General features: G+C 41.5%; 1 protein-coding gene across 4 annotated transcripts in view; it reads left to right on the top strand.

Moving 5' to 3' along the window:
- The window catches only part of NIPBL (NIPBL cohesin loading factor), a 173,146-nt gene that overhangs the window by 120,426 nt on the left and 40,303 nt on the right, over positions 1-12,417 (top strand). For all 4 annotated transcript variants that reach the window (XM_075411749.1, XM_075411750.1, XM_075411746.1 and 1 more), the window contains 5 exons: positions 5,691-5,888; positions 6,068-6,139; positions 6,226-6,315; positions 7,525-7,628; positions 9,206-9,292. In XM_075411749.1, the coding sequence (XP_075267864.1) occupies positions 5,691-5,888; positions 6,068-6,139; positions 6,226-6,315; positions 7,525-7,628; positions 9,206-9,292 (551 nt within the window). The remainder of the gene's footprint in view (positions 1-5,690; positions 5,889-6,067; positions 6,140-6,225; positions 6,316-7,524; positions 7,629-9,205; positions 9,293-12,417) is intronic.

The raw sequence follows: 12,417 nt of genomic DNA, 5'->3' as shown, positions 1-12,417 counted from the left end.
TTTCTGAACATATGTAAAACACGATGGTTTGCTTTTATGCTCTCTTAGAGTCCAAAAGAGAGATTTGTTTGTTTTGCTTTTTAATGTTTCAAGTTCTTGTCCAACAGATACATGATACTTATGCACACATACATGTAAAAATTATAATAGCGATACCTCTGATTCGTATCAAAGAAGCAGAAAAGAGTATTGTTTTGTTTGTTTGTTTTTCCTTTTAATTATTACTGAATAATGCTGCCATGAGTGGGAGTATGAGGTCTTGAGATAATTTGTAATCAGTCTTGATTGTGGCAAAGGATTAATGATGATTTGCCTCATTCAGGATTCTATATTCTCTGTTTGCCATATCATATCACACGCTTATGATGTTAATAATCTGGAACAGTGAATTAAAAAAACAAATACGTGAAGCAAAATTATTGAAGTTGGTTGGGAATGGAGAGAATTGTCAAGAATTTCAGATACCTTAATCTACCTTTTAGCCTGTTGAAGTTCTTAAGTATACAGTAAAGCAAATTAAGGAAAACTTTCACAGTGGTGACATGCTTAAGGGATTCTAGGTTCATTATATCCACATGAGATCTGGCCATCGTTCTAAACAATTCAGCAAGGACATCTGGTTTAAAAATAAATTGTAATTGTGGATAGTGTTCATCTTATTTGCCTTGCAGAGCCAGCACAACTGTAATGCATTCTGTTTTGTCATGCAGCAGTGATAAACTGGTCAATTTAAAATTCTGCTGAAAAGCAATATTGGAAGTTACTTTTCTCATGGAGTTGTAGCTGGGGTCAGAATTCATCCTACAGAGCTTAAATTGATACTGGTGATTTGTAAACTGTGGAGACAGATCACAGAATCACAGAATGGTAGAGGTTGGAAGGGACCTCTGTGGGTCATCTAGTCCAACCCCCCTGCTGAAGCAGGGTCACCTACAGCAGGCTGCATGGGGCCGCATCTAGGTGGGTCTTGAATATCTGCAGAGAGGGAAGCTCCACAACCTTCCTGGGCAACCTGTTCCAGTGCTCCATCACCCTCAAAGTGGAGAAGTTCTTCCTCTTGTTCAGACGGAACTTCCTATGCTTCAGTTTGTACCTGTTGCCCCTTGTCCTGTCACTGGGCACCACTGAAAAGAGCTTGGCCCCATCCTCCTGACACCCACCCTTCAGATATTTATAAGCATTTCTAAGGTCCCCTCTCAGCCTTCTCTTCTTCAGGCTAAACAAGCCCAGCTCTCTCAGCCTCTCCTCAAAGGAGAGATGCTCCAGTCCCCTCATCATCCTCGTAGCCCTCCGCTGGACTCTCTCCAGTATCTCCTGATCTTTCTTGAAGTGGGGAGCCCAGAACTGGACACAGTACTCCAGATGGAGCCTCACTAGGGCAGAGTAGAGGGGAAGGAGAACCTCAGTCGACCTGCTGGCCACACTCCTCTTGATGCACCCCAGGATCCCACTGGCCTTCTTGGCAGCCAGGACACACTGCTGGCTCATGGTCAACTTGTCATCCACCAGCACACCCAGGTCCCTCTCCACAGAGCTGCTCTCCAGCAGGTCCGCCCTGACCCTGTACTGGTGCATGGGGTTGTTCCTCCCCAGGTGCAGGACCCTGTACTTGCCCTTGTTGAACTTCATCAGGTTCCTCTGTGGCCAGCTCTCCAGCCTGTCCAGGTCTTGCTGAATGGCAGCACAGCCTTCTGGTGTATCCACCACTCCTCCCAGTTTTGTGTCATCAGCAAACTTGCTGAGGATACGCTCTTAACTCTTCATCCAGGTCGTTGATGAAGAAGTTGAACAAGACTTGGCTGAGTACTGACCCCTGGGGGACACCACTAGTTACAGGCCTCCAACTAGACCTCAGTGCCGCTGATGACAACTCTCTGAGTTCTGCCATTCAGCCAGTTCTCAATCCACCTCACTGGCCACTCATCCAGCCCACACTTCCTGAGCTTCCTGAGGAGGATGTTGTGGGAGACAGTGTCGAAAGCCTTGCTGAAGTCGAGGTAGATAACATCCACGGCTCTCCCCTCATCCACCCAGCCAGTCACACCATCGTAGAAAGCTATTAGATTGGCCAAGCATGATTTCCCCTTGGTGAATCCATGCTGACTACTCCTGATAACCTTCTTTTCCTCCACTTGCTTGATGATGATCTCTAGAATGTGCTGCTCCATCATCTTTCCAGGGGTGGAGGTGAGGCTGACTGGTCTGTAGTTCCCTGGGTCCTCCTTCTTGCCCTTTTTGAAGATTGGAGTGACACTGGCTTTTCTCCAGTCCTCAGGCACCTCTCCTGTCCTCCAGGACCTCTCAAAGATGATGGAGAGTGGCTCAGCAACGACATCCGCCAACTCCCTCAGCATCTGCCTCCACAAAATACTGTCTCATGGGGGAAAAAGACTCAGTTCAGATTTGTGAAGTCTTTTCCCATAAAACACCTACTTTCTTCTCCAATACACTCACTCCAGGTATCCAAGATGGCCCTCCATTTCTTCAATCGCAGTTAATTCTCAGCCATCTTAGACAGTGTTAGTAGGTCAGGCATCATCAACATGACTGTACTGCCTCCAGAAGCAAGTCTGATCCAGAAGCAGTACAGATTAAATCCTGAACTGAGTTACTACCTTAAAGACTTGGACCAACCACCCCTGTGCAGAGGTCTTGTACTACGTTTTCAGAAGTGGGAACCCTCTAGGGCACAGCGCAGAGCAGTAGTGTCACCTCAGGCTTAGTGGGTTCTTTATTATACGTTCTGAGCCTGGGCTGACTGTTGGCTATATCATAGAATCATAGAAAGTTTTGGGTCGGAAGGGACCCCTAGAGGTCATCTAGTCCAACCCCCCCCGCAGCGAGCAGGGACACCGCTAACTAGATCAGGTTGCTCAGAGCCCTGTCCAACCTGGTCTTGAATGTTTCCAGGGATGGGGCCTCCACTACCTCTCTGGGCAACCCGTTCCAGTGTGTCACCACCCTCATTGTAAAGAATTTCTTCCTTATATCCAGCCTTAACCTACCCTGTTTTAGTTTAAAACCATTACCCCTGGTCCTGTCACTGCTGTCTCTACTAAAAAGATTGTCCCCATCTTTCCTGTAGGCTCCCTTTAAGTACTGAAATGCTGCAATCAGGTCTCCCCGCAGCCTTCTCTTCTCCAGGCTGAACAAGCCCAACTCTCTCAGCCTGTCCTCGTAGGAGAGGTGCTTCAGCCCTCGGATCATTTTTATAGCCCTCCTTTGGACCTGCTCTAACAGTTCCATGTCCTTCTTGTGCTGAGGGCTCCAGAGCTGAACGCAGTACTACAGGTGAGGTCTCACCAGAACTGAGTAGAGGGACAGAATCATCTCTCTCCACCTGCTGGCCATGCTTCTCTTGATGCAGCCCAGGATACGATTGGCCTTCTGGGCTGCCAGCGCACATTGCTGGCTCATGTCCAGCCTTTCGTCTATCAGTACCCCCAAGCCCCTCTCAGCAGAGCTGCTCTCGATCCTTTCATCCCCCAGCCTGTATTGATACGGGGGATTACCCAGACCCAGGTGTAGGACCTTGCACTTGGCCTTGTTGAACCTCATGAGGTTCACACAGGCCCACCTCTCCAGCTTGTCCAGGTCGCTCTGGATGGCATCCTGTCCTTCTGGTGTCTCAACCGTACTACTCAGCTTGGTGTCATCTGCAAACTTGCTGAGGGTACACTCGATGTCACTGTCCATGTCATTGATAAATATATTGAACAGCACCGGTCCCAGTACGGACTCCTGAGGGACCCCACTCGTCACTGGTCTCCATCTGGACATTGAGCCGTTGACTACTACCCTTTGGCTGCGACCATCCAACCAATTCCTTATCCACCGAACAGTCCACCCATCAAATTCATGGCTCTCCAATTTAGAGAGAAGGATGTTGTGGGGGACTGTGTCAAAGGCTTTACAAAAATCCAGATAGATGACGTCCATTGGTTTTCCCTTGTCCATTCTTGTTGTTACACCATCATAGAAAGCCACTAGGTTGGTGAGGCAGGACTTGCCCTTGGTGAAGCCATGCTGGCTGTCTCGAATCACCTCCCTGTCCTCCATGTGCCTGAGCAGACCTTCTAGGAGGATCTGTTCCATGACCTTCCCAGGCACAGAGGTGAGGCTGACAGGTCGGTAGTTGCCAGGGTCTTCCTTTCTACCCTTTTTGAAAAGGGGCACAATGTTTCCCTTTCTCCAGTCACTGGGGACTTCCCCTGACTGCCATGACTTTTCAGATATCATGGAGAGTGGCTTGGCAACTACATCAGCCAGTTCCCTCAGGACTCTGGGATGCATCTCGTCAGGTCCCATGGACTTCTGTATGTTTATGTTCCTCAGGAGGTCCCAGACCTGGTCTTCACTTACAGCTGGAGGGATTTTACCCTCCTGGTCTCCTTCATGCCATCCATCCATTCAACATATCCTGGTACGTGTATCAGGTGTGGGTATATCCTGGTGTGTTTCCTATGCTTCTTAATAAACTGAGGTTGTTGGAAGAACTTGTCAGTTCAGTTCCAGTTCTGTATAAATGCTTGGAGCTATTTTGCACAGAAACAATGCTATGTACAGTCATGCCTCTCTAAATTTCAGGAGACTTTGGTAAAGACACACAGATGTCAGGGCTGTTACATGCACCTTCACAATCACAAACTCTACTAGTCTAGCATGTGATGTTTTGGACTGTTTTGATCTTCGCAGCCAGTCAGTGTTAGACATCTCTTTGCTATCCAGTTATCCTGTTACATTAGATAATGGAGAGCTGGCTGATTTCATGCATGAAGCTACCTCCTCCTCCATATCCTTTTTCTGTTACATCTTAGCAGCCTTTCCCCTTCAAAACACACAAAGCTTGCTTTGAAAATAACAGGGAACTCTCCATTCCGCTCCTGCACTTTATTTCCACCAAATCTCTGTTTCTGTATAGATAATTTATCCCAGTTTCTTCAACATTCACTTCTTCTGGGCTTTTTGGTCCTGGCTGAAAACTGATTCTAATAACCTTCTGTGGTACTGACATGCTGTTTGGTCCAGAATTGTGACTCCAGCTTTCTCCTTTATGCTGAATTTTCTACAGTATGTATTGAGACAAAATTTTAGTTGTCTTGGCAAAACAGAATAACTTTAAACAACTAGATTTCCAAGTCTCATTGGAACTTGCTGTGTTGGGTGGGCAAAGTAATCACTGAAATGGAATATGGACGACTAGTAATAGTAACAATTTAGATAACTAAAGAAATTATCTCAGAATTCTCTTGTGAAAGGATGAAACTTACTTTGATTTGTTCCACTTCCCTTACTTTGCTTAAAAGGACAAATGCCCTGTGAATTTGTATTTTTAAATGTTTGGTGGTGTCTTTGCTGGTTTCAGGCACAGTTTTCATGTAATTCAAAAGAAATCATCAGAACAATGCTGTAACAGAATTTTATGTAATAGTTTTAGAGTGTTCACTTGTTTTACAGAACAGCTATACAATAGTCTTTAACTTGTAAATCATAGAATCACAGAATCATTTAGGTTGGAAAAGACCTTTCAGATCATCAAGTCCAACCATAAACCGAATAATCCCAAGTGCACCACTAAACCATGTCCCTGTGTGCCAGATTTGCACGTCTTTTAAATGTTTAAAAGTTTAATTTTGAGCTATTAAAAGTAGACTTTCTGTACTTATAATGAAAACGCATTTCATTTCTAGCTTCTCGTAAAAGACATAAAAAGGATAGAGATGAAGCTTGGGAGTATGAAGAACATGACAGAAGAAGTTCTGGTGACCATAGGAGAAGTAGTCATTATCATGAAGGAAGGAGGACTTCTGGTAGTGGCCGTTACCGTAATCGCAGTCCTGATGACTCTGATATGGATGATTATTCTCCTCCCCCTAACCTTAGTGAGGGTAACTGATCATTTTAAAAATTTAACTTTATTCCATAATACTAGTGCATTTTTAATGGGTATGTTAAACATTTTAAAATAAACATCTTTATGTGCAGTATTGAATACAAGTGTAAGAAATGTAGATAATCCTTTAGTTCATTTTTAAGAAAGTATTTATTTCAATCTTTATCCTCTTAGTGGCTAGAAAAATGAAGAAAAAAGAAAAACAAAAGAGAAGGAAAGCTTATGAACCTAAACTAACACCTGAAGGTAATTTTAGAAGATTTATTTCCTAGAGTTTGTATTTTCTGTTTTGTATATATAATAATTATTTATCAATTTCTTTTTGCCACCAGAAATGATGGATTCATCGACTTTCAAAAGGTTTACTGCTTCAATAGAGAACATTTTGGAAAATTTGGAAGACATGGATTTTACAGCTTTTGGTAATATGACAGAAATTTTCAAAATGCTTTCCCCAATTAGAAATGCAAGAAAACAAAAAATTTATATCTATTTTTGAAGTTCCTCTTCGGTATTTAAGTGCCTATGATACATGCTAGGGCATACGGCATTTAAATGGCTTCCACCCTGAGTGGTAGCCTTTATCTTTCCAATATCACTTGCTGCTGCAGGAAGATGATCTTCCTTCCTCCTCCCTGCAGAATCCAGAAAGGGCATAAATCATAATGAGACAAATAGTAGTCCTCTGGAGTGGAAAGGATACCTCTTCGGAGTGTCATTAGGGTGTTATCTTCTGTCAAACATACCTTTGTAAACAACACTGACATGAGATGGTTCTCTTTGTAGTAATGTCTGAGGCACATAATTTTGCATCTATTGTAACCATTGACCCAGCAGAACTTGATTATTCAATTAAAGCAGCAGAGTCCTTATGCATTTATGGCTGAGGCTCTGAGTCGCTGTATGCTCCTTATCCATTTCAGCCACCTTAGCAGGAGTGTCTGAGGAAGTAGTTCAGGTTGACCAAGGTGACTCTCTATTGAAATAGATAATAGAGTGCTTGTAAATTTTTTTCCTACAAACTTTATCACAGGATTAGAACAAGGGGAGGAGCATCGTAAACAAATCACTACAGTTTTTCAAGCAACAGCGTATACAACCTTGGACTTAAATTGGTTCTTTCTGTGTCTGGTAACATCATGGGTTTTTTGTAAGGGTAAATACAATTAAGACACAATGTATCCAAAAGTACTTAATTTCATATCTGTTTTTCGTCTATTGCCCTTCCACAGATTTGAACTTTAGAATTAGGACTACAGTCATTTAAGATTTTTTTTTACTGAAAGGACGGTGATGGCACAAGAGCGCCAATAAATGGGGTTTGCTATATTAAAAATTTTTAGTTTATGACTTTCAGAAGTGGGTGCTTCATATTAGGCTGTTAAATGATGTTTCAGAACTAGTCAGATTTAACAAGTAGTTGTTGTTTTAACACAACCAGAAGTTGTCATCATCAGTCTTGAATAGATGGAACTATTAGATGCTAACTGTTTGGAATTCTTAGATGTTAGCTATTTGGAAAATCGGTTCTTTTTCTTCAGTTGGCTTTTTCATGTTGGCTGTGAAATACTGATTTCTTTGAAATCTAATTAGAAATATGATTGTTAATTTTTAAATTTTTTTTTTTAAAGGCGATGATGATGAGATTCCACAGGAATTGCTACTGGGAAAACATCAGCTTAGTGAGTTGGGTAGCGAATCTGCAAAAATCAAGGCAATGGGCATTATGGACAAGGTACATCTTCACAGTCTTAACTGTTTTTGAACAAATAATTTTGACAAAGATGCAAAAACTTATGTCCCCTGTAATAACATTCCATCCTCTTCAGGTGTGCATGTGACAGATACTGTGGACTATAGAAGTTGTGCTTCTGCTGACTTAGCTGAACTGCTTACAAAGCTACCACATCTTAACTGTTACTGTCTCTGAAGCTGAGACATTTTTGTTGAATAGTCATCTGTGTCAATGCTGAGTATGTGCCTATATGTAATACCCGTGCCTGAGCAGTAAAATCTAAAATAATTTATCTACTTTCACAAAAGCACATCAGCCTGTAGGCTTTGCTCCTTACAGTTAGTGCTGAGCAATCACAGTAGATCAGAACCTGCTGCAAAGTAAAAAAACTCTACCCTTTCTGATATATGCCATCAGTGCAATGTAAATTTATGACATCCAGCCAGCATCACACTGAATTGCCGGCTTCCTCTGTCTCTCCAAAAAGGCCTCTCAAACTTAGAAGTTTTAACACCCAAATGATAATAAGATTCGTTTTATGTAGACTGCATATTGTGGCTTCTTTGCCATACTCTTCCCAACTTCAGTTGAAGGGAACTTTTTAATGGTGCAAACCATTGGTATCACACACCTAGAAAATGTTGTTGCTTTCATTATCTTCCTGGAACTCTTGGCTTTGGGCAGTCTAATGTTAAACTCTTACTCTGGCTGCTCATGACCTCTTAATATGTTTATCAAGTGTCTGTGAAGCCACTTACTATAAAAGTCACTCAGAAGGGTTTTCTTTAATCCAAAATTTAGATGTTCTCCCTTGACTTCTCTTCCATCTCCCTGCCATCCAGTGCAGCATGTTGTCATCCTGTTTCTCTTTCCTGATAGTTCTCACCCTTACCTTTGCTCCCTATTTTTCACACATACATACGTACATATATACATAAAATCAGAATTTTGTTGCTTCTAAAGGTGAGTGCCAGTAGTATCTAGATGAGTGAAACCAACTCTCCTTGAGTTTCATGTATTCTACAACTTATTTAATCATAATTCTATAGAAGATCAGCAAATGAGTTCGAGTTATTTTTTTCAACATGCACGTTCTTCAAAGTTAACGCTAATGTTAAGAACACATTTACATTTTATTAGCACTTAAGTATCGGGGAATTTTATTTCTGCTTGTCCATGTAATTTGGATTCTTTCTCCTAGTAAAGGTCTATATGGTCAGTTAGAATTTGTGATTGATACTTGGATTTGGTAAATTTCTGTTTCTAGAAGCAGAAGTGTATAACTGTATAACATTAATGACAGATCTTTAAATGTGTTTCTATGGATTTTGCTCATTGAAAATGCAGTTTGATTGTAATTTAGGATACATTTCACTTAGTTGTATTATCAGCATTCTCAATCTTGCTGTGTCAGAAACCACAGAAGTAAAGATTCGATCCTTATCTGGAACTGCTTATAATTTAAGTGTTTCAGATTATAAAACAAGCCCTATCCTTCATCCATGGACATACTTTTCAGCAGTTTGAAAGCATTTATGTTCCTGCAGTTTTTTGATATGTTTCTTGTCTTGTTTTAGCTCTCAACAGATAAAACAGTAAAAGTCCTGAATATTTTGGAGAAGAATATTCAAGATGGATCAAAGCTTTCTACGTTGCTTAACCATGTGAGTTTCAAATTACATAATTTCACAACGTTGTGGAGAATAGAGTTTTCTTCACTTGAGTCTTATTTAGTGATAGTTTCAAATACGGTGTGTGTGTGAAGGGAATTTCTGGTATAATATCCATGTGATTGAGATTGCCAGATTTTAAGATTTGAAGTAAAATTCAATTGATTATATTTTTTCAGTACTAAGTATGTTTTACTGTAGTGATAACTAACAGGTATATTGGAAGCAACTAAGTTGTCTTCTGTTTCAATTTGAAATATTACTGTTTCATCCTGAAATATTCATGGTAACTGGTATAATTTGCACCATTGGACATTTCTTTGCCACTTTGCTACATGTCCGTAGAACATCCCTTGCACAGTGAAAGAGGTACTACAGCTTTCATGTACAGTGTGTTCTTCTCCTGAGCATTAAGAAAGGAGGAAGCAGTTTGTTTAGGTCTGTTCTTTGTGCTGCAAAGTTAAAGTTGGCAAAGTAAACAAATTTAGAAGAACTTCAGGAATTTAGGGGTTTTTTTTCCTGATACACGTAAATCTATGTGGGTATTTGGAGGTGTTACAAGATTGATACGTGTTATTTCACATTTCATATATTTCCTGATTTCTACACTTTCTAGTCAAAACAGTGTTCTAGCAGGAATAGAGTTCTTGAGTTCTATGAAAAAAAAATCCTTGATCTGCAGAAATAGAGAGTAATTATTTATATTGGAAAGGAAGAATTTGAACTGGTAAATGAAAACCAGTTTGTACCTAAATACTTTCTTCTAGATAGTTTGTAGGGTTTTCAGAGTTTCTGTATACAGTTCTGAATGTCTTTAGCAATATGAAAAATTTGTGAAAAGAAGGTGCTGGTTTACCTCCTCTGCTTCACTGTGATTAACTATTTATGCTAATACTTTTAAAGTGATATTTTTCTTTTAGCTTTTCATAGTAAAACTCAGGATTAATAAGAAGTCAATGGAATTCTCCAATGATTGCAGTTCAGAGACAAAGCTTTTATTGAAAAAAGAAGCAATCTTTAGCCAAACAAGTTTCAGATTTTTCTTAAAACCTATTAAACATGATTTGAATCATTATGGCAAAGAAAGCCTCTAATGAAGAGTAAGCTTACTACTTTTACAGTGCAGTGAAGATATCCTACCTCTCTTCTACCTGCCTTTTTCAGAGTCAGAGTGCACTTGCACATTCTTTTTATTTCCGAGATTAATGAGGAAAAAAAGAATTAAAACTACTTGGGACTTTTCTGAGCCTCATTTGTGTAAGGAACAAATGACTTAAAGACGTTCTATGCAAGAAATTCACAGGGATCTCCTGATTTGCAAATTTCTGCTGATCTTAGAAATATATGTATCTATATATAATGCACTGTGATATTGTTTTAGATTGTCTTACCCTAAAGGGGAAAAGTTGATATGGTGTCACCAACCCCTTATTTTTACAAGGAAAGCCAACAGTGTTGAACTGTGGTGTCATACAGGCAGGAAAGATCCTTTTTCTCTGTAGGCTATATCCATATCAGAGAAGCTATGAAAAATTGTGCCCTATTTTGCTATAAATAATGTGATTACAAGATTTAAATAGTGCTGGGTGGTCATAATTAAACTCATGTAAGTTTGTTTTTGTAACTAGTACAAACACAGAAATACAGTGATTCTGTACCCTGTGCTAAATCTAAATGAACGTATTTGATAAAATATGTTTTAAACCCATTGATAATAGATGGGTTGGTCTATGAAGCAGAGAAAGTCCTGTACTTACAACTTTCATGTGACTTGTAACAGTCTGTGTAAGAATTCCCTCTAGTGGCAAAAATCAGGCTGATGAAAGCAGCAACTGGTGTGCATAGGCCACTGAAGAAAACACTAGGTGAATGCATTGAGATTTTGCATAAGGTACACCAGTCTTAAGTAGAATATGTGGCCATCTTCCCTCAGTGCTTCGCAATGATAAACAGAAAGCTTCTTTCATAGAATTGTAGAATCATTAAGGTTGGAAAAGACTTCTAAGATCATGAACTCCAATCATCAACCCAACACCACCATGCCTACTAAATCATGTCCTGAAGTGCCATATCTACACGTTTTTTAACACCTCCATGGTTACTCCACCACCTGCTTGGGCAGCCTGTTCCAAGGCCTGACCAACCTTTCAATAAAGAAATTTTTCCTAATATCCAATCTAAACCTCCTCTGGCGCACCTTGAGGCCATTTCCTCTCGTCCTATCACTTGTTACCTGGGAGAAGAGATGAACACCCGCCTCACTACAGCCTCCCTTCAATTAGTTATAGAGAGTGATAAGGTCTCCCCTCAGCCTCCTCTTCTCCAGACTTAACAATCCCAGTTCCCTCAGCTGCTCCTCATAAAACTTGTTCTCTAGACCTTCACCAGCCTTGCTGCCCTTCTCTGGACATGCGCCAGCGCCTCAATGTTGTTCCTGTAGTGAGGGGCCCAAAGCTGAACACAGTACTCTAGGGACGGCCTCACCAGTGCCGAGTACAGGGGCACGATCACCTCCCTACTCCTGCTGGCCACACTATTGCTGATACAAGCCAGGATGCTGTTGGCCTTCTTGGCCACCTGGGCACACTGCTGGCTGCTGTCCAGCCAGCTGTCAGCCAACATCCCAAGGTCCTTTTCCGCCAGGCAGCTTTCCAGCCACTCCTCCCCAAGCCTGTAGTGTTGCATGGGGTTGTTGTGACCCAAATGCAGGACCCGGCACTTGGCCTTGTTGAACCTCATATAGTTGGCCTCAGCCCTTCCATCCAGCCTGTCCAGATCCCTCTGCAGAGCCTTCCTACACTCGAGCAGATTGACACTCCCACCAAGCTTGGTGTCATCTGCAAACTCCTGGGGGACACCACTCGTGACCAGCCGCCAGCTGGATTTAACTCCATTCACCACTACTCTCTGCCCTCAACCGTTCAGCCAGTTCTTTATTCAGTGAAGCGTACACCCATCCAAACCATGAGCAGCCAGTATCTCCAGGAGGATGCTGTGGGGAACAGTGTCAAAGGCCTTACTAAAGTGTGGGTAGACAACATCCACAGCCTTTCCCTCATCCTCTAGGCGCGTCACCTGGTCATTGAAGGAAATCAGGTTGGTCAAGCAGGACCTGCCTT

This window comes from Opisthocomus hoazin, chromosome Z (genome assembly GCF_030867145.1).
Source record: "Opisthocomus hoazin isolate bOpiHoa1 chromosome Z, bOpiHoa1.hap1, whole genome shotgun sequence".
NCBI classification, from domain to species: Eukaryota; Metazoa; Chordata; class Aves; order Opisthocomiformes; family Opisthocomidae; genus Opisthocomus; species Opisthocomus hoazin.
This window is presented reverse-complemented; position numbering and strand designations above follow the sequence as displayed.